Genomic DNA, 22,374 nt, shown 5'->3' with positions numbered 1-22,374 from the left:
GAAGCTGTAGCAGAAAATACTTTAATTCAGATTTTATAGATTCAAACATAGCAAAGATTCAGAAGTGTTTAGATCTCAGTAAGCAGTTCCAACATAGATTTTAATTTTAATAAATATTACATTTTAATAGGCTAGCTATATGGAGGAATTGTGAAGTGATGAATTGCTGATTGCTACTTTATAAACATAAGCAGCTAGATTATTTACAATATATTACAGGCCATTTCCCAGAAAAGCACAAAGCAAGCTCAGATAAAGGCAACCCAACCATCAAAATACAACTCCAGAAAGTGTGGCACAGTATGTTTCATGCACATACGACATCCAGCACAAATCATCAGCTGAAGTAGGAAAACACGTTTGTTATTCCAGCTTACACAAGTCTGTATTTTACTGCTTTAAATCTATATTCTCACCTCCCTCCTCAGGCACCAAAGAGCAAGTTGTTCAGCAACAGCGCCCTACACTTAATCTATGCAGTTTGCACCAAGTTTTTTTCACCAATTTACTTAACTCTTCATGACTTGGGAAAAAAGAAACATTTTTGTCTTCTTGCTACCTCTGGGATTACAATCATTGTGTCATTTGTACAAGGAAATGTACTTGTACTCTGAAATGAACAGCACACAATGGTGATAAGCTGATCTCCAACAGGGAGCTGGAATTTAAAACAGTTTATAGTGTCACTAACCTTATTCTTTAGTATAAAAATGGATCTGTAAATTTCTAAAATTTAATTTAACATATAAAGAACTAAGTCATCTGACTCACATGGCAAAACTTCATAGGCAGCGTAGTCACAGAATGTACATCAAATACAGTAAAAAAGACGATGATGGGAAAATTGTTTCAACTGGATTTGTAACAGGAAAAATCTTATGTCCTATTTCTACAATGACAGTGAAGTGAAATACTTTCTATATTTGATCACCAAGCAAGATGTACCTTCAAATGCAACAGACCTTCCCCATACACAATTTGCTGTTCAGTTGCAATCCTGTGTTTTCACAACAAAAGAAAAAAAAAGAAAAGCTTCCTATCACCTTATGTCCTTACCCAACAGTATTAACCTTGCCTGCATGGTGCCAATGAGGGTTGCAAGGAACAGGTGTCCAAGATCCCCATGCCTAAATCTCCCACCTGTCCCAGGAGCAAGTGTATGATGCTGGTATGTGATGCTGCTTCAGTGTCTGTAGATTTTAGCCAGGCACGGATGGAAAAAAAGAAAAATAGCAAGTTGCATCCCCAGAGAAAGGTTGGAAGCAATTAACTTTCCCCATAAAGCAAGAGGAAAAAGGGAAGAAACGATTCTGAAACTCAGATCCTTCCTGGGGCAGCACAAACAATTCATTTTCAACTAGAAAATCCTGCTTAAAGCTTTAGGCACTATAATATATATAATAACAATAATACAGATAAATCCCAGCTATACAAGAATTCTTCACACAAGTGAGCCTACAGGTTCTAGCCCTTGCGGGTCAATCCAAAAGGCAAGGAATTCACGGCCAACTGAAAACCACACACTTTCAGTATATACAATTACTCAGAAGAGTTAGATACTCAGGGTGTAACTCATTTACCAAACACAGATGTTCACATCTGAGCTAGTTACCCAGACTCCCACTTCAATTTAATGGAGAAAAACAAACTCTAGAGTGCAAATCACTGCAGCCCAGACCATATCGTACATAGCTTGGAATGCGCCAGATGAACCCAGAAATCACCTGCCCTTCTCTATTCACTAGAAAGGGGAAGCCTGGGGTGACTTGCTCAGACATGGGTGCCCACAGGCAAGAGAGGCTGCTGAGTAAGAACATAACATCCCCAGACTGGCATCAGCTTTCTCTAATGCCATGTTAAATTACCTACTGGCTTAAACAGGAACTTCTGATTGGATACCAGTTCACTGCCAATTTGTGCAGCTGTCACCAAGACTTTGTGGGGGTGGTTTGTTTGGGTTCTTCTTTCATTTAGCTTACCCCAGTTTGACTCAAGAGGGTTTACTTTCTTGAGAAACTGTGTATTTTATACTAGCAAGTGTCAGCAGGATAGTCTATCTCATTTCCAGTCAGGTAGAAATTTGAGGCTAGTCTGGAAACAAAGGACATAGAGTATATTCCAGCCTTCAGAAAAGTCTCAGCTGTGAAGGACCATATTATAGAAGCCAATACTGTTACAATTAGTTATATAAACAAGTCACTAAATATCTGGTAGGGTGAAAAAAATGTTTAAGAGCACTTTATTTCGTGATGACTTATTTTTAAAAACAAGAGATGTATCTACACTGTACCAGCACTTCCTACATTCATAACTCCTAACTTCACTTTGAAACATGCTGGTTTAAAAAAAAATTATTACTTCATTTTAAATTTAAACCACTATTTGGTTGCTACTAATCAGTAGTGCTGTTTCTGACTTGTTTTGCACAATGGTAAGTTATCATTGACATTTGTGGACAATGATACACGTGTAATTCCTTATTTTATGAAAGTTATGTTATTAACATACCCGTTTTTTCATGCTGAATATCCTTTCAAAGAAGATACAGGTAGGGATTGCATAGATAGAGTATGTGGTATTAAATGTCAGTGTGATTATGAATTTTAAAAAGCCTTTTTTTTAAATGTGACTATAAAAACAAGTTCTTACTTTTTGCCCTGACCTTTTAACATAGCACTAAACCATAACCCATAAAGAGCAAATCTATTTCCATGGCTCAAAGACTGAAGTGTGCTATTTTAACATTTCAGAAATTGTCTTTTTAATGTCTAGAAACTGAACTTGTGATTACAATCTAGAAAATAAAATGGGGTAGGTGTGAATTTGATTGACTGAGGCTTTCCAGCTAGCAGCACTCCACTAACCAGCTCCCCCTGCCCTGACTCCCACCCCCAAGCAAATGCAGGCAGCCAAGGGGCTGCAGAAAATTCAACCTTTCCAACTGTGCTACAGCAGAAACAAGGTAGTTATTTTAAAGAAAAAAGGAAAGTCTGAAAAGCAGCACATACGGAAAAAAATGTTGGTACAGCATGATGCAAAGGAGCTTGGTATGAAATAAAATTTTCTGCTCAGTAAATTTCCTATTTTTAAGTAAGTTTCATTATTACAGTAAGAAGTCAGAACTCAACAAGAGCCTTATTTCCTTTTCTGTTTGGTTTTTTTTTTTTTTTTCCTTTTTCTTTTTTCTTTTGGATAGCCAGAATCAGCATACCCAATCCTCAGAATATACTGAAGCTCAGTACTGGGGAGAGGCGAGAGGTGAACCACCTCTCTCAGGACAGGCCAAGTCAGGGTGGAGATATGTACGTTTTCATATAAAACCACTCTCTCAGAAGACAAGGAAATAAGAAAATTTATGAAGTTTCAGTACAACAGAACTGTGAGCACAGAACTTAAAAAATAAACAGATCGGCATAATTTACACATTTAAAAACTATATATTTAATTCATAAATATATTTTCTAATTAATAAACATTCCTAATTTAAACATAAATATTCAAGTTGGTATTTAATTTTACTTTTTATCAGTTCATGTGAGTCCTGTAAGGATCAGTTCCTTCTGCTCAATGCAGTCCTGTAAATGGTCTTCAGTAATGGGTTGTACAAAGGCCTTCATTACCTAGTTTGCTGTAATAAAACTTTAAAATTCTGCAATTCTCTTATACTTGTGGAAAGTCTGCAAAACAAAAACCCCATAAGTGTTAGTAAGTCAACTGCGAAAGAGAAGTGCAAATCATCATCCTCCATGGTGGCTTTTTGTTTGGGTTTTTTCTGAACACAATTCTGTTCCAAAGATGAACACACTTAAGATGCTACTTTCCCTCAAAAGATCTACAATCTGACTCTCCATTATATTTACATAATATATTATAGGGATTAAAATTTATATATGTTTAATTGTCCTGACTTCATTAAACATCTAAAAATCTCTAACCAGAGGTAATAATGTTTATTACATTCTTTTAAACGGGAACAGATAGTTATAGTCAAGATCTGAAGAACTAGCATGATGAACAAAGCAAGTTCTACACATCTTTTAAAGCTGTTAAAATGTTTTATTTCATCACTTGAATGGGGTAAATTTTTTAAAAAAATTAATCAAAATTAGAGTTTTAACAAAAATAATCCCATCATACACAAAAATCCAAAAGCCTAAGGGCTAAATGACAGTTAGTGTTAAAAAAATCCCCAAGTATTTTTCTTCCTTTTCACCACCATTTACATACACACATTTACAACCAAAATACAAAATGCAGAACACCTGTAGTCAGTGTTCAAAAAGGAGGAGACATACTCAAAGTCTAATGCTTACGACTGCTTAAGAGACGTAAATGCAGCTTTCACAAGATGGAATTTGGGAGATTTGAGATAAAGAGATGAATTAGATCCAAACACACAATGATGACCAAGGCTAAGAATCAACACTCCACATACTCAGTTTGCTGGCATTAAGTTTATCAATATCACTAATAGTAATTCAGCCTTTAAAAAGCTACAGCTACATGTACAATACTATCTTTCCACAGACCTTGAGTGTTGACACTGAAGTTTTATGGTTTTTCTACTATGCAAATGATAAAAACTTACCTTCCAAAGGCATTTACAAGAGCAACTATTTCTTGACGTGTGAGTTGAAAACCTTTTGATGGGCTGTTCTCAGGAAGGCTCTGTATTTCTTTCTCAGAAAACAGGATCTTCAGAGCAGTTCCTAAGCCTTGAGTCTACAAAAAAAAAAAAAGTCCAATGTTTTAACATCAGTAAGATCACCCCTTTGAATGCTCAGAAAACCGTGAAAAGAGTTTAAAAATTACTAATCCAGGAAAACCGTAGTACCAATTCTGACATATTGGCACTCCCTCGACCCAAGTAACTGCAGTTGTGTATAAGGTTCAGCCACTTAATTAGAACATTTGCTTCCTCAACTGCACTTGCTCCTCATCCTTGTGTTTTTAATCTCGTCCTTTCCCATCTCTTTTCTTCTCAGCCACAGCAGATGCATATGAAAATATGCCTGTTACAACACTTCAGCTCCCTCCCGCCCCTTACATTGCAGATGCCCCACTTGTTGGATCAGATCTCCCCTTTTCCTCTCCCCACACCCTTCAAAGTCAAACTAGGTTTTATTATGAAGTATCACAACACTTCTGCTTTTTCTACCTCCAGTCCCAGTGGCAGACATTGCAGTTTTGCTTTCAACCCCTATTTTCTATAGAGATAGAACAGAAGCAGCTATTCTATATTCCCCTTCTAATTGGGCTACAGAAAAAAAACACTGGATTTTGACAAAAAGTGGTTGAGGCTGGCTGCAAGAGAATTTTATAGGTCAGGAAATCTGGCCCTATTTCATTTTGTGTAAGAAGGAAAAAACAATCATAGATCAGAAGTACTAACTAGGACAGGGTAGGCAGAACTCTGGAAATTCAGCAGAGACCACCAGATTTTTGATGTTACGGATTTCTTTGAAAGCTGAACTCTGACTAGCTTCATGCTATACAGCAGTATAGTACAATAGCCACCCCAAAGTAACAACTATTCTCAGTCTAGACATAACATTAGTCTTGAGGTTTAAAAATCTTTTTCTCAATAAAATAAAAATAGTAAGTGTCCAGAAACTGAAACTGTTTTTCAACTTTCAGCTTTACTGTGCACCTTTGCATTCATTTGCTGCCTTCTGCATAAATTGTGAAAATCTGAATTACTTCTATTTCTTATGCCTCAATTTCTGGAGTTAAACCTCACACTGGATTTTCTAGCAATTAAGGAAGTGCTGTAATTCCAGGAATGCTTCCCACAGGTGATTCTACAGGGCTCATCTGATCACTGAATACAGATAAGATATTGACTGCTAGCAAGACTTTGTCATGAAGCATCTACTTTAAATAATTTTTTGGGGGGAGAATATAAACTATACCTTTTAGTGAACTAAACAGCTGTTGACTAAACAAAGTATACTTTTTTTTAATCTTTTTTTAATCTTTTAATCTTTTTTTAAGAATTGTTTACCAGTGAACTAAGCATGTCTATTTTTAACATACAGGTAAGGATATCAAAGACCAGCCACGTGCAGGAAGTCTGACTGCTAAGGTAAGAGGCATCCTGCTAAACTGAAATAGATGTTTATCTTCTAACCTCCCTCCCTGCTGCACACACACACACACACACACACAAAATAAACTACCTGCAGTTTGCCCCACAGCCTGCATTTGTCACATCCAACACAATCCATTATGCGGGATATGTTCTTGAAATGCAATCTGAATTCTTCCTATCAGTTAAAAACAAAATAAAAAGGTTAAAGTACCTCTTAGCTTTACAAAAAAAAAAAAGGCTAATTAATCCAGTACCACTAGAATATCAATTCTCTATTACTAAAACTGAACAAACCTACTACCTTACATGGTCAGGCCGTAACAAAGGTCCATGTAAACCCAGAATCTTGTTTCCAAGCTATTGCTAAGTTAATTCCTCAAAAAAACCCCAAAACCCAAATAAAGGACATGCAGGGTAACACTTTGATTCTGTACACTGAATTTCTACCAACTTTCTTGAAATTTTCTGAGCTGTAAGCACTGCATCAGTGTCCCTGCTCAATTTTTCTTCCATTATTCAAAACCCTTTTGAACCAACCTACCTTTCTGACAAATAGGCAAACGTTACAATTCACAGAAGACATTTCCTATCCAAACCTATGGGTAGATTGTTGCTTTGCAGCTTCAGTCAGAGTGGAAGCAAGCAAGCACAGCGTAGAACTAATTAAGATGATCTCAATTAAATATTTAAGGTCAGAAAAACACTAGCCAGGCTGACAAACTACTGGCACCTTTCCAATACCATTCTTTCTAATGGTGATGAAATTCCATACTACTACTGAAATAAATATTAAAAGTGTTAACAAGTATTAAATCAGACCTTTATTACTGAGCCACACTCCAATTGTTGAATTGAGTTGCACACCGATCTGAACACCAGCATATTAACACTGGAAGCTGATAGGTAGTAGCGGCATTCACACTAGGTTCCCATGTCTAGGAACTATGCTTTTCTAATGTTAAGTATAACATTATATTACACTATATTATACTATATAAGGCATCTTTTTTTTTAGGCAAACATCACACTGGGTTGTTTTTTTTTTCCAGATACTTACGTGAAACAGACACTCTTTTTAAAACACCATTGCATCTACTGGTAAAACCAATTCAACTAATTTGCCTCACCACAGTCCTGATGGCAGACCCAAGGCACTAAACCAGAGATTTCACTCCTCTTGGCTCAGGACAACACCCTGAATTCATTTACTATAAAGTAGATTAAGAGGCCTCAGATACAGTTCTGTAAGTTTTTATCCCTGCCTTTTCTACTCTCAGCAGTATGCTTCTGGTAGGTAGAAAAGTTTTCTAAAATAACACAACTTCATTCCCAAATGGCTATTTTGGATATCATTCAGAAAACTAGCTTTACCTTCAATGACTTGGCTCCTTTTTTATCTCCAGCGAACATGGACTTTTCATCAAAGTGCATATGAAAGGACCTAATAACAACAAAATGCAAAAGAACCAAATGCTGGCATAAACTACAATGTTCCATCAAGCTTGGTGAGCAGCTGATGCCATCAGTCTAAAATACTTCCCAGAGTCTTTAGTGTCTGCAGAATAGCTCTTAAAAAATTCACTGAATGGTATCAGTTTTACTATTCAACCACTGTAACTTGAAATCTGTTATTTACAGTTTTGTTGAGAATTTTCTTCATTCTGTTTCCACTGGTCAAGATTTCTTTCCAATACACACTGAAATTGCCTTAATGCATGTCTTTCAGTTCATCACTGTCTGACCGCATCTCAAATACCTAGCAAGATTAGGATTAGGGACAGCAATGAAGCCATATAGCACATTACCAGTCACAAAAATTAGTGAGAAGGTAAGCAAAGGAACTGGACTAAATAACCTTACAGAAGAAACAGAAGGAAGAAGATATGGCTAAAACCCCAGAGGTTAAGTCTATGATGAAAGCTGGATTACTCACTGGAGAGTTAAAAGACTACATGTACTATTTTCCTTTTCAAAATAAACCATGTGCATCTTACACTGAAGAATCAGAAAAAGCAACAAATAGGGAGTAGCCCAGGGTGTTGTGTGTGGGTTTTTTTGTTTGTGCTTTTTTTGGTTTTTAAAGATTGGTATATTCAAACCTCAAAAATACTAATCTCTTCCCGTCAAACGTATAAATTCTTCTTGTTCTCTCCCATTACATGATTTTATTTCTTCATTCCACTCCCTTTGCCCTAGCCTATCAACAAGTACTCTATTCTCAGTTGTGAATATATCTGAGAATTTCAATCTATTGATAAAAACCCCCTATGCCTTACTTTGTATCCTTGAAGATATCTAGTAAGAGAGCTTTAGATTCAGCATCCTCATGGCCATTTCCAGTGTAAAGGTCAACAACTGAACGCTCAAAGTATGGTGCAACCTTTGACAAAGCACGCAGCTCTATCAAATATAAGAAATACAAATTTTTGAGCCTCCTTGGTCCTTCTCCTTTTGTTTCAATAGGGTCAAAGCGGTGAATGAACTCTTTCACATTTGGTCCCCAGCGAGGCTTCCCCCAGGTTTCTACACAGAGGGAAAAAAAAAAAAAATGGCAGGGGGAGTAAAATATATATATAAAGAAAGAACTAAGTATAGATCAAAAATTTTCAGAAAAAAACCCAAATATATGTTACAGATATTGTAGAATTCCGTTCAGCAATTTTACTTAGACTTAAATTACCTTCAAGAAGATAATTCGCACACAGATGCAAGTTGATGCTAGCATGAAGTCCAGAAATGAGTTTATAAAACACCCTCTTCTCAAGGCAAAGACCTGCCCAGGAAAAAAAGACAAACAGATCGCAAACTATATACTGGAATTAATGTATTAAAATGAATATACCTTGTCATTTCAGTGATGCAAGTCTGCATCATTTAACTTTCAAGAGTTACAATTACAGTACTTCAGCATTGTTAATAAGCCCTTATATCCATCATAGGAAAAGTTTACCTCTTATTTTTTATATAAAGAAGTACTATGAATGAAGTTGGACACTTCTTACTTGGTATTTTAGTATTCTAATAAACACAGTCAAATAAGTATCTGGTCAATTAGTACAAATAAATTGCCACACAAAAATAATATTCTTACATTGTTTGAGCAATAAAATTGAAATAGCCTTGAATTTTGACAGTCTGGAAACCAGAACTATACTGTGACCCATCCTACTTAGAATTAAAGCTACCACTCAATTAGAGTACTGATGTTACAGAAAAACATGAAAAAAAACCCAGAAAACCTTATGGCATTGGAAAACAACAAAAATATTTCTTCCCAGCTCTACTGTAAATTCACTGAAGATTTAAATGCACAGAGCAAAACCTTGAGAAATAACTGCTCTGATGGATACAGACTTCTACAGCATAAACAGAAATGCAATGGTATTGGGTGGCCAAAATAGAACTTAAATGCAGAATTTACTTATAATACCACTTAGACATGGAGATAGAGACTACACCTGGAATTTAGGAGTTTGTTTCTTTCTCAAAGATATATTTGGGTGACTTCCCTGCCACTCCAATCTCCACAAATGGAAGCAGGAAGAGCTGATGGTGAAACCTAACTGCAAGGCTGAGATATGGCCTCATTTCCAGACATCACATTTTACAAAGCATGTATTGTATGCTTTCCTACTGTAGCACCAGTTAGAGATTTCCAACTAGATGAGTAACGGCTTATGAAAGGCAGAATGAACTAAATTTAAAATTAAGTACATTTAACTCATTTAGTTTTCTGCATACCTCCAAACTGTGATTTCGGTTGCTACAACTGTAATAATAATTCCCATTTAAATATGAATAAAAAGCAAATTGCTTTGTCCTTTGACCACACATTATACTTATGCTAGTTTATATATTGGGAACAGAACCATCAAAAACTTTAATGTTTTTAAAGTTGTTTTCAAATAAAAACACTTAGCAATGTTACCACTAATAATGTCCCTGCTTAAATGCCTAAAATGAGCAGAAAATTCAAAGTAACTGGTATTGAAGTGAACCCCCCCTTCATAAAAGATGACACATTGTAGGGTTTAAGGAGTATACTTTCTAAGTGAATGAGAAGTTTTCCAAAGATGCTCAAGAAAAAAAAAATTTTTGGAATGACACTCAGAAGTTATGCATAATTTATTAAAAAGCCTACACTAGAAAAAATATCTGGGGAGATGAAAAAATACTAGTGTTTCTTCTAATGAATTCAGCATTATATTAACCCATCCAAGAGCCTTTACCTTCTAGCCATGTGTAGAAAGATTCTCCTGTAAATACAAAGTATATAATTAAATAAAAAGTATTAATTTTCAACATTACAGTATCTTTATATCTCTATGCATACTAACATTAGCTGCTACCTGGACATGAAGCTAAATAATTTAGCTATTAAAGCGAGAACATGCATTGAAGTGGCTGAACTTTGAGGTTAGTTTAAATCTGTTGGGGTCAGAACAGGAGAAATACAATAATGAGCGTGACTAAGCTACTGGTCAGGGCATTCAGAAGTGTATGGAAGAGCAAGCCTGATTGCATGCCCTGGTGGTGAAAGACGTGACAGAAGAGCGTAATTATATCTGATAACCTTTACCTTGACTGCTAACTGTCTGAAGGTTTCCTGTAGGCTTAGATCTGAAAGCCTGAGAGCTTTCAGGTGACTGAAAAATCTGTCTCACTGTAGACAGACAAAATGCTTTTTTCCCCCCACTCTCTCCCCACCTTCCCAAAATCAAGGACGTTCAAGAAAGTACATGAAAAACTGTCCCTCTTCTTTTAAGGGATGCACATCAGTTTTGATGGGGCTCTGGAGAAGACCCAAGAATCCTTTAATTTATACATCTTCAGTTATCTTGCTAATAATGTTATCACAACACACATTCTGTCACAAGAACCAACAACGGAACTGTATCCACTCCTTCCCCCTACTCCAAATGAAGGAATTATTCCAATAAAAACATTTTCTAATCAATCATCTGCATAAAAACATAACTTTCCTGCCCTCTAATGCAACAGCAATAAAGTGAATAAATCGGTTATCCAAAACTCTTTAATGCTTACTTCATTTGTGCAAGCCAAGCAAAATAAGATGACTTACCATCATCTCCTCCTTGAGGGGGTGGGGGTGGAATAAAAAAAAAGATAAAAAAAATCCATAAGCAAAAAAAATATCATTTCCACAGCAAAGCAGTAATGAAACACAGGCTTTACTACAAACACTGAAAAAGTACAAGAAACCTTACTTAATCTACAAAAAATAGGCTACTTTCCTTGTTCTTCCTCCTCCTCAAGACCATTCAAGACTAAGCACATTATAATAATGAAAGTCACTGAGAATTTGAAATCTTGGCGGCAGCTGATTTACATATTCATGAAAGCTATGTTTTAGCTTCAGAAAGGTGGTTAGGAAGTCATCGTCTTCACGTTATTAAACAATCTGACCAGTGTTCCATTCTGAAATTCTGATCCCTGAGTTAAACTGCTCTTACAACTCTTTATTTGTGTGTACCAGCAATATATTATCTCAATATTTATAGTTACTAAAAGCTATCCGGATTTTCTAATGTGTGGTGATGTTTCCTAACTCAATCTATTGGCTAATAGTTATTTTTTAAGGTAAATGACACACTGACCAGGGAAATCTGATTCATTCAGAACACTAGGTATAGTTTTCAATTTAAATTTAAAATACAAGTCATTGGCTTTTTTTTTTTTTAACATTCTTGCAGATAACTGAGCCTTCCTAAGTATCCACTCTTTCTTCAAATAATGCAATTATTTGTACATTTGTAATACATTAAACATTATGGATGGAAAATGTACAGCTATGTTATACTAGGATCACTATGACCTAAAGTGCTTAAATTAAATGCTCTAGGAAAAAAATAAAATAAAAAAACACAAGAGAAGAATACAAAAGTGCTGAAATTTTTGTTGAACTTTAACTACATCCCATCCACATTGGAAAATTACTGTGACACTTACTAAACAGCTTGAGACTTACTTTAGTTTTCACGTTAGCTCCTGCAATTAATAAGCCTATTCATATGCATAACATTAAGCAGGTATGTAATCAAGTATCACAAACCATAGTCTAAATATTGAAAATGGACAGCTACTTCTACAGAAGAAATGAAAAAAGGCAGAAAGCACACCTACAGACTGAAGATTACTATTTGTATCACTTGTACTGCAATAGTCACTATGTTAAAAGAACTGTATTAGAAAATAAAACAGGCAAAACCCACCCCTACTGGGCGCCAGTGGATTTAAAGGACGATAGACAGATCGAGGCCTAGAAAATAAGTTAGAGAACACAAAAATCAGTTTTAATCTAAATTGAAGTGCAAGTATAAGAAATGGGCTTCCTCTCCCTCCCAATTACTTGAAGCAGTTTTCTTCGTAGATGCTGTTCCACACTCTCCAAGCAGAAGGCCCCTTGTATCCAGTGTAACGTTCTGGATTCAGCAGCAAATCCACATACTGTGCATCTGGAGATCTCTCATCTAAATAGGAAACCTTTGGTTACATATTCTAACTGATCAGTTAAAAAATACTTCACTTTTAGAAAGTCACACAGAATTAAATATAAATAAAGAGGTCTCATATACTACTATTCTGTCTTCCAGTCGGATTATAAATGCCTTGTACATAAAAATACAACAATATAGACACTATATAGAAAGCTCAAAAGTATGTAATTTATTCCAGTGTCTCTTGTGTGGCCATAGTTTCTACAACATCTGAACACCTTCTATGTTGCTTCAACTCCACCATAAACACTTGTCATGCAATGTGTTCTCTCACCCTATGCTAAAATATAAACAGTGTTTTGTTTGAAATGGGCTTCAGATTCAGGGTTTATCTGTCCAGCAGTTATTTGGCTGGGGAGGGTTGCTTTTTTGAAATTAGTATACTGCTACAGGGGCTTCTTAATAAAGACAAGGTCAAAGAAATACATCTTGTAGTTGGTATATACTGTATATTTATTAGCTAAATCCCCTTTTTCCCCAGATACCCTTGTATACTGGCAGACAGTCTGGATCGTATTGCTTAACTGAACAAACTTCCAGCATATTGCAGAACGCTCTGTTGGTCATGGCAAGAAACATGTTATTTAAGCTGCATTTCAACAAGTTATGCCCTCATCTCAAGTTCACTACAAATTCAGGCAACATATCCAAAGAAAACTGTGAAACAATACCCTCTGTGCTTAATAAGTCCATACGATAGAACTTAAGTTTCAAGATATAACCAGTAAAAAGCAGGAAGAATTTCTTCCTCTTTGAAATTCTAGGTCAAGAGCAACTCATGCTTAAAAACCCCCACATACAATACAAGCCAGTAGTCCAGAGACTTATTCATAGGAACAGGCCAAGCAGTGCCACTCAAGTCTTTCCTCAGATGTTGAAAAAAGCCACAGAAACAGAGTGAAAACTGCTTTAGAAAGAAGAGATGATTCTGCATGAGCAGTTAAGCATCGCTTCAGCAGTAGTAGTGGAGACAGACACAAGACACACAACACCACAGTGAGTGCCAGATGAGACAAAGTCAAATCGCAGCTTTATTTAATTCTTTGACAGCATGGCTAACCTAAGCAGTTCCTAAACTTCCCAGTCACTTCAGGTCTCCACTTTTTCTTCTCATTCTCACACACAATTGAGTCTGTGGGGCAGTGCAACAGAAAGATGGAAAACTGACCTAGGTTATGAAGTTTTTTTCAGCTAGATCAATTCCCTTATCTAGTTTATCATTAAGCCCAACAAAAAGCTAGTAAAAAGTAAAACTGATGATATGGTTTTATGCTACTGGGGAGTGAATTAAGAGAAGAGGAGAGGAAGAGAACAAGAGTTTCTACCTCCTCCCAGTTGTTATTCTCTCTCACCTCTCCCTGTTCCAGCTCACAAACTCACCTGATAAGCCAGTTCATCACAAAAATCTGAGAGATGGGAGGGAAATGTCAACTTACTTTCCCACTATTCAAGTAAGCTGAATCAGCTTACCATGCAGAAAGATGCATGCCAGAGCCAGTGCAAAAAAAGCACTGGAGGAACACAGCTGAGGGAAATACATCCTCCTTCAGCAGGGCATGACATAAGAAGAGATAGAGGTAGAATCAGGAACTACTGAAGTTAGTATTACTTCTAAAAGAAATGTTCCTAAACTATACCTTTCCCAAGTGAGTCCTCTTAAAAATGTAAGTAGGCAGTTTGAAGATAGTAGAGACAACAGCAGCTTATTGCATGTAACAGTCCAGATCTACAGTAATGCTCACCAACTATTTATTACAGAAACAGCTTATAGAGAAAATTTTCACAGATAAGATGCAGCAGAAGTGCTGAAAGAGAACTGCAGTTGGTAAATCCACTACAGCTACTACTTTCTCAGGTGACACCAAACATTAGCCTAAAGGTAGATTAAAACATCTTGCATTGTGCCTTAAATCCTCCTAGCATAGAAAGCTTTCTAATGTATTTATTAAAAGGGCCTTTAGCAGTCATTCCTGAACTTGGCAATTCCCATATTTATCTGAAAAATATTCCCTTGAGCTTTGAATGTTACAAGCAAATAAGACTCACATATGTGGAGCAGAGGGAAGACACAAACTAATATCCTAATGTTTTAACAGTAAGAAATTCCTTACATGTAAGGGTGAATTTAGTGCAGAGATCATTTGGAAACATAGCAAGGCTGGAAGAGGAACAAACTCAGTCCAAGCATAGACAATAGAATAGCAACAAAAATAATATAGTAGTAAGAAATTGAATCAGCTTCAAGTAATCTGTCTTATATTTGTGCTAGATACAGCTTTTTTTGCGAGAAGCTTTTTTAAAAATATATGCTAATATTCTCCCATTTACCTTCTTTTTTATTTTCATAAGTCTCCTGTTCACTGTACTAACAGGAGGTAACAGTGAATGCACACTGTGTAGGCTACCAAATGCTCCTTGTAAAAAATTGCATTCTTTGCACATAAAATGATATGAACTATCACATCTCCATTTAGCACAGAATTAAAACTTTTTAAAAATGGTTATTTGCAGAGAAACAATAATCTTTTGTGTTTTTTAAGAGACAGCAAATAAAACAAACACTCTAAAAAAGCTTAAACATTTTACCATCAAGTTCACAAAAATGATCCTGTGAATCATCGTATCTTGCCCAGTCAATGAAAGCCTCCTTACTTTGGTTACTGAGGGGAAAAAAATACATTTGATTTTAAGCTTTTAAATAAACAACATCAAGAAGAGCTACTGAAAGAAACACAATCCACATATAGTAATTAACTTGGAACTGAATTCTGAATTACTATATCTGAAACTCAAGAATATATGGGGTTACTGCTTGTTAGCTGTACAGAGATTGAAGCAGGCATCAACTGCAATACTTTAAAAAGTCATCTTAATGTAATGACAGCAAGAAAGATTTCACCATCATTATTTGAACAAACTGTGCAGTGACAATGACTTCTCATCCTTCAGTAAGAGCTTGGCAAAATACTTGCATAGCATACATTTTTAACACTTTCCAAAGTACTACTTTACCAGCTGTCATTTGGGGGGGAGGGGAGAAGGGGGAGGATCATCATATTTTCATAACCTGTACTTTCAATGAGATCTACAACAGTTAGCCTTGCCTTTAAGTGGGAGACCATATGTCTAAACCCCCCTTCCAAGCTAAATTACTCTATGAATATTATTTGGCTTAAGCCTTTTAAATAATAATGGCATTCCACTGACACTAGTATTTTCAAAGGTGTACTGTACCAGAGAGACAAGTACTTTTAAGTTCCCACACTATGAAACACAAACAGTGCCAAAAGCTGAATGCTTTCTTCTACGCATATGTGCAGCATAGAACCACTGATGCCACAGTACTGACAGCAAAACGTAAGCAAAGGAAGGGAACTCTGCTCCAGGATGCAGGGAAGCATCTTGAAATAATGAGAACAACCTATTCAGTTTGATCAAATTAGTCCTAGCTCAATTCTACAAACAGAGGCAATTCTATAACAAGATATATTTCTAACCTTCTGACAAATCACAATAGGAGACTTTATACTTGGCATTAGGCAAGGAACTTCTCTAGTAATTACTAGCAGGCAAGAATCACAAGAAATACAGCTGATAAAGGAAAATTACCCAAAACCATGAGGATAATGCACTGCTAGGTAGACAATATGGAGGTTTGCCTACTAAGCACAAACTCTTCCTGCACGTGCAGGATCCATTACCTGCCCTCTCCCAACTTCAATGGTCTATCCTACTCTCACAAAAGACATTACCTTTAGCTCTCCATGTGTGGGCTCAATCTCATATTCTTTTGCCCTACGGGAGTAGAATAGAGTTAACAGTTTCTTATTTCCCCTAAAAAAACTTGGATAAGGGCTCTACCCAGTTTGGTAGAACCAGGCAGAAGCAGTCACTTTTTCATGGCAGTCCCATTTTGTCAGATGACAGGAAAGAGTTTCAACATCTCTATCAGGTAGAACTCCTGAATCTGTGGCCAAAGACACCACCGCTCTCCATCAGCAATGAAGAACTGATTTTTCTATTTCTACTTTCTAAAGATGGGAAAGCTAGTAGAACACAGGGGCAACACCATCCTGCAGAATTCTTTGCACCCAACCTTGACTATGCTACACAATAAGCAAGATCAGGGAATTGATCCAAGCGAAAAATAACTTTGCCAACAACAAAAGAAACTCACAAGCTCCCTGATCTGGTTCACTTGAATGATCACAAACAGGCACATCAGTGTAACAGAGGGACAGAGCAGGACAGAATCCCTTAATCCAGCACAGTCATCAAGAACAAAGGCTGATACTGGTAAAAAGTAGAAAAAAGGTGGTTTTATTTTCAAGTTTCCTCCAACTCTTGATGCTGTAAGATACTTCTTTCAAATGATATCAAAGTGTATGTTTTTAAAAAAAAAAGTCTACTTATTGCTTAACACCTTTATCTTCAGATATTCTTGCAACATTTCACATTTACTTTCTAATGGGCTATGGAAAGAATGAAGAACAAAACCCAGCACATTGCAAAAACAAGACAGACAAAATGAAATGCTCCTTTGTTACTATTTTTGTACTATTATTGTAAATCACAGCATACCTTAAGGTACTGTTAACAGCTCCCAGTTTGTTAGCTTGCTCACAGTCTTCCAATTCTTTGGAATTATTTGCCGCTTTTGAATACTGTAAGAAAGTTCATGTTTAATATACAAATTAATTACCTAAAATTCTCTGAGAACACATGCTGTGAAGGGTATTTCTAGGTTTAGCAGTGAATTGGCTCCTATCAGGGAGACCGTCAGATTCTAGAAGCAGTAAGTAATTCTGGAACATTCTTATTTCTATTTTTCTTCACTTAATTTCATCAGGCCAATTTCGCTCCATAGATTTAACTACCACAGAAAATTCAGCTAAATATGTCAAAATTTTGTTTGTTTTGCTTTTTTTGTTTGTTTGTTTAAATTAAATGGAGTTCTGAAGTGTTTCAGATATTTACATACTTATAAAAGGACCTTGGAAGACAAGCAGTGTCATACCTATAAACATACCTTGTATTTGCAAGCGTAATTATACCCCAAGCTTCATTGGTCATTTCAGTGGGAAAGATATATCAGTGCTGTCCATTTTCCCCTCATGTTTCACTTAATCCAATTAACTGGCATGCTTTAGATGTGCAAAGGTCTGGAAGAAAGGCTTTTTCAAGCTGAACTCAAATTTTTATTATTTTAAAGTCAGAATTGAAGTCTTTAAGCTGAACTCTGATTCTACAGTATTTTTTAAAAAGTAATCCACTAAAGTCAACTTACTATTAGAATCCCTCTAAGGAAAACATTTGAAGAATCAAAGATTAAATTCCACTATTCTACAATAATATGTTCTGTCAGTAACGAATTTTTTAAATCTGTCAGCTTAAATCTCAAAAAATCCTTCTAACAGTTTTGGAACATAATAGATAGTATCACTGCTCTCTTAAAAGATAAACCAAATTTCCTCTTTTTTGGGGTTTTTGGGTTGGGGGGGTTTCTGGGTGTGTGTTTTCTTTTGCAGACTGAGCCTTAGGTTTGCACAGATTTCTACCTTATCACAGTCCTTAAGAAATACAGAAAATTATTTAATGTTAAGTAACTGATGGCTTATATAAAGCTAAACTGCTGGCTTCCCTTCACTTCAGGGCACATGCATATTGACATGAAGGATTACTATCCAACACCAGCTCAAAACAAAAACGTAAGCTAAAGGCTTCAGTTAACCCCTCAGAAATAGTAAACAACAACAATAATTTGATAAATTTTAAAAGAAAGAATAGTCCATCTCTGAGGACAAGTCAAGATGCCAGAGGCAAAGCACCACCGCAATAAATGTCACAATACTTCTCAAAAAAGAAAGTATTTAATTAAAACCCTTCAGATGAGTAAGCAAGATGACTTGACTTGCTTTAAAAACACATTCGCCAGAACCAGTACAAGGAAAAATAGCAGAACCAACTGAAGACCAAAGAAGAAGGGCTTTAAAATCCCCAGTAATTTAAACCTTTTTAGGGGCCTTGCCCATAGCAAATATTTACTCTAGAAGGAACTTCTCACTCAATTTTCTTGGATTTGCCAGGTGTAGGGGCTCATTCTTTAGCATCATACGGATGTTAAATGGAAAAATCTGAACAAGGAATGGATCTGACCTAGAATGAAACAGATACCACTGATGAAATAACAGTGAGATGCTGAAGTAAACATTCTGCATGTCTAGAGTTGCAAACCAATCCCTACCCTGAAGTTAAAAAAATTACTGCCAAGAATATAATCCTAAAGTTAAGGTTTCAAACAGAATGAACATTCAAGTGTCAAAACATGTTTCCAGGCTTCACTATTCTCCAGCATTTAACAGCAACAGCTATCAGACCAGTGCTCTGACTACATCAGGACAAAGTATCTGTTCCTGCCAAAGCAGGATCTCCCAGGAGCAGTTTCTCGAAGAAAACAGAAAAGAGGTGGGCAAGAAGTAAAATATTAAGTTAAATGTTGTAACCTTGAGTTACTGCATCCTGTCCCTCGCTTCAAAGGTTAATACAGAAGCTGTCATGACAGTTTTTTAATGTCTAGACCCCAATATGTGTTCACCATTCAAATGAAACAGGACTATAGAAAGGGAAACTACTTCGTGCCTCTCCAGCACCATTTCAAAAAGCTTACACTGGTGCCAAGAATTAGAGAGATCCTCTATTGCTAACTGCACTTCAGTGTGGAAGCTGTGCAAGTATAACCCTGGTCTTTGTGGCTAGATGAGCTTTCAAAAGAAGAACTGTTCTCCCTATGGTTCAGCAAACAAACAAAAAAATCCCCCCTGAAAGCCTAAATAAAGCTCTAAGTTTACAAGCTCATCTACATTAGCAGAGAAGGGCAATAGGGAACTGCCCAGAAGCCAAGCACTTAGACCACAGAAAACTCCTCCACAGAATTCTACCCTGAGTATATCTACTCAAGAGAATGTAGCTCTCGTTATTAAAAAGATGCCTTTGATTGTTTTCACATTTCCAAGGCAAACACTATCAGGATGAAAGAGAGAAACTGGACATGTATGTCCCCAGAGGAAAAACACCTTTTTTTTTTTAAAACAATACTTTAAGGATAATCCACAAGATGCAAGACTTTCCCAAATGGACCAAGTGCAGGCTAATAGCACAGTACTTGCAGAGCCCTTGCAACAAAACAGTCATACTAAGATGAGTTCGATGTTTCCTTAAAAGGGATATTAAATTAGATTGTCGATTTTGAATTGGCTCCAAGAAAGATCTTTAACTGAATCATACAAAGTCAGAAAATGGTGTAAGTAAGATTTATGTCAGTTCTGGTGACAATTTTCCTGCAGAAATATTTTGTTTTCTGACAGAAGCAGCAGATATTAGTGTCTTTGGTCTACTACATATTAAAGGGGCAGAACTGACCAACTTTCATTACTGTAGCTGGTTGCAACAACCTACAAGGCAATTCAAAGGAAACAACTGTAGCAAATGTACCAGCAAATGATAGCTTCTCAAAGAAGCTACCGCAGTTTCTTTATTGTGGTAAAGCAAAAGATGGCTGACTTTTCACTTCTGAAGTTCAATTCAATAGGTTTATGTGAAGTATCTTAGGAAGAACATACTCTTTAGCTATTAATTAACATCTTACTTATGGCTCTCAAGATTCATCAGGAAGCTCAAATTTCTACCAGAAGAATTCTTTCTAGAACAGTCTGTAAAGTTTTAAAACGCCTCTTTAGGAGCCATTGCAATACTCCAGGAGTCAGTTTCTCTACAGTCAAGCTTGGAAGAGAACAGGGTCAATGAAAGAGAGAACTGGCAACAGATTATCCAGCCAGAACTCAAGATCTTCTGCCCAGAGATAGTGCCAAAGTTTTCCCAGAACAACTATTGCTGCTTTTGCTGAAACAGTGAATGGCTGACATTTAAGCCATGTAAGTGAAAAAGATGTTTCTTCCCTGATCACCAGAAAACTTCAAATGAAGAGGCACACTTCACAGTGAACTTAAGCTTGTACAGACTTCCTGCACTGTTCATGACAGCAGGACACAGGAGTCATCAATTCACAATGAAGCATTCCTCTCTTTGCTAATCTTTCTTGCCATAAAGTCTAAACATAATGCCAATGGTCATTTATGATACGGTGAACTACACTCAGTTACGGCAAACAGCAACTACGGCTGCCCAGTGAAGTAGAGATACGTTAGTAAAGGAAGAGTAAGTATGAGTCTACAACACAGCCATGGCACTCAACAGGAAGATCTCTCATTTGGGCACCATTACCCCACCAACTGCTAAAATCCTTATTCTTGGGCACTGTGTTTGGGATTTCGGGTGGGGGAGGGTTGTTTGTCTTTCTGCTATGACCTCTCTTCTTCCCTCTTTACTTTTTTGGCTTTGCTAAGATCACTTGGTGATCTAGGAAGGATGGCTTGGAGAAAAGCAAGCAAAATCCAACAGCACAGACTGACTACTTAAGCTTGCACTGACCACTTTAGCCTAAATTGTCTTTAGACTAATGATCTGCTCAAGATTAGACATGACAAAACTACATGTAATTGTTCAGGTGCTTTTAATATCAGAGTTGTGGTTATATATGATTCTTACAGAAGACTGCACTCCTACTGCATCTGTGCATCTTAGCCTATGGCTTTATAGAAGGTGGCCTGAAACAAAGTAAGAATTTTGCATCAGTCATTCTGTGACCATGTACTGCTGTCCCTGGTAATTCATTGCTTCAGTCTGCACCAGCTTTCAAGCTATGACAGACTCAGAACGACATGACAGTACCAGCTATGTCAGAACACTGTTATATGTGAAAGTAAAAATGTGAAGCCACAGAAAGGAAATGGTCAGTTATGTTAACTATTTCATAGAATCATAGAATGTTTTGGGTTGGAAGGGACCCCTAGAGGTCATCTAGTCCAACCCCCCTGCAGTGAGCAGGGACACCACTAACTAGATCAGGTTGCTCAGAGACCCATCCAACCTGGCCTTGAATGTTTCCAGGGATGGGGCCTCCACTACTTCTCTTGGCAACCTGTTCCAGTGTTTTACCACCCTCATTGTAAAGAATTTCTTCCTTATATCTAGTCTAAACCTACACTGTTTAAAACCATTACCCCTTGTCCTGTCACAGCTGGCCCTACTAAAGATTTTCCCCATCTTTCCTGTTGGCCCCCTTTAGGTACTGAAAGGCCACAATCAGGTCTCCCTGCAGCCTTCTCTTCTCCAGGCTGAACACCCCCAACTCTCCCAGCCTGGCCTCATAGGAGAGGTGATCCAGCCCTCGGATCATTTTTGTAGCCCTCCTCTGGACCCGCTCCAACAGCTCCATGTCCTTCTTGTGCTGAGGGCTCCAGAGCTGGACGCAGTACTCTAGGTGAGGTCTCACCAGAGCAGAGCAGAGGGGCAGATTCACCCCCCTCAACCTGCTGGCCACGCTTCTCCCGATGCAGCCCAGAGTACGGTTGGCCTTCTGGGCTGCCAGCGCACATTGCCGGCTCATGTCCAGCTTTTCATCCACCAGCACCCCCAAGTCCCTCTCAGCAGGGCTGCTCTCGATCCTTTCTTCCCCCAGACTGTATTGATACTGGGGGTTACCCGGACCCAGGTGTAGGACCTTGCACTTGACCTTGTTGAACCTCATGAGGTTCACACAGGCCCACCTCTCCAGCCTGTCCAGGTCTCTCTGGATGACATCCCATCCTTCTGGCATATCAACCACACCACTCAGCTTGGTGTCATCCGCAAACTTGCTGAGGGTGC

The 22,374-nt window shown here is 37.2% G+C and overlaps 1 protein-coding gene across 1 annotated transcript in view; it reads right to left on the bottom strand.

Annotated features, from left to right (window-relative positions):
* Nucleotides 1-3,455: 3,455 nt before the first annotated feature.
* The window catches only part of ERO1B (endoplasmic reticulum oxidoreductase 1 beta), a 27,627-nt gene continuing 8,708 nt past the window's right edge, over nt 3,456-22,374 (bottom strand). Inside the window, exons 5-16 of the mRNA XM_035899684.1 lie at nt 17,191-17,273; nt 15,196-15,269; nt 12,462-12,582; nt 12,325-12,371; nt 11,175-11,186; nt 10,321-10,347; nt 8,772-8,864; nt 8,368-8,614; nt 7,463-7,532; nt 6,180-6,266; nt 4,589-4,722; nt 3,456-3,677 (exon numbers count right to left, since the gene is read on the bottom strand). Of these exons, the coding sequence (XP_035755577.1) occupies nt 3,617-3,677; nt 4,589-4,722; nt 6,180-6,266; nt 7,463-7,532; nt 8,368-8,614; nt 8,772-8,864; nt 10,321-10,347; nt 11,175-11,186; nt 12,325-12,371; nt 12,462-12,582; nt 15,196-15,269; nt 17,191-17,273 (1,056 nt within the window). The 3' untranslated portion in view covers nt 3,456-3,616. The remainder of the gene's footprint in view (nt 3,678-4,588; nt 4,723-6,179; nt 6,267-7,462; nt 7,533-8,367; nt 8,615-8,771; nt 8,865-10,320; nt 10,348-11,174; nt 11,187-12,324; nt 12,372-12,461; nt 12,583-15,195; nt 15,270-17,190; nt 17,274-22,374) is intronic.

This window comes from Egretta garzetta, unplaced genomic scaffold (assembly GCF_000687185.1).
Source record: "Egretta garzetta isolate BGI_Z169 unplaced genomic scaffold, ASM68718v1 scaffold118, whole genome shotgun sequence".
NCBI lineage: Eukaryota > Metazoa > Chordata > Aves > Pelecaniformes > Ardeidae > Egretta > Egretta garzetta.
Note: the sequence above shows the minus strand (reverse complement) of the source record. Positions and strands in the feature narration are given on the sequence as shown.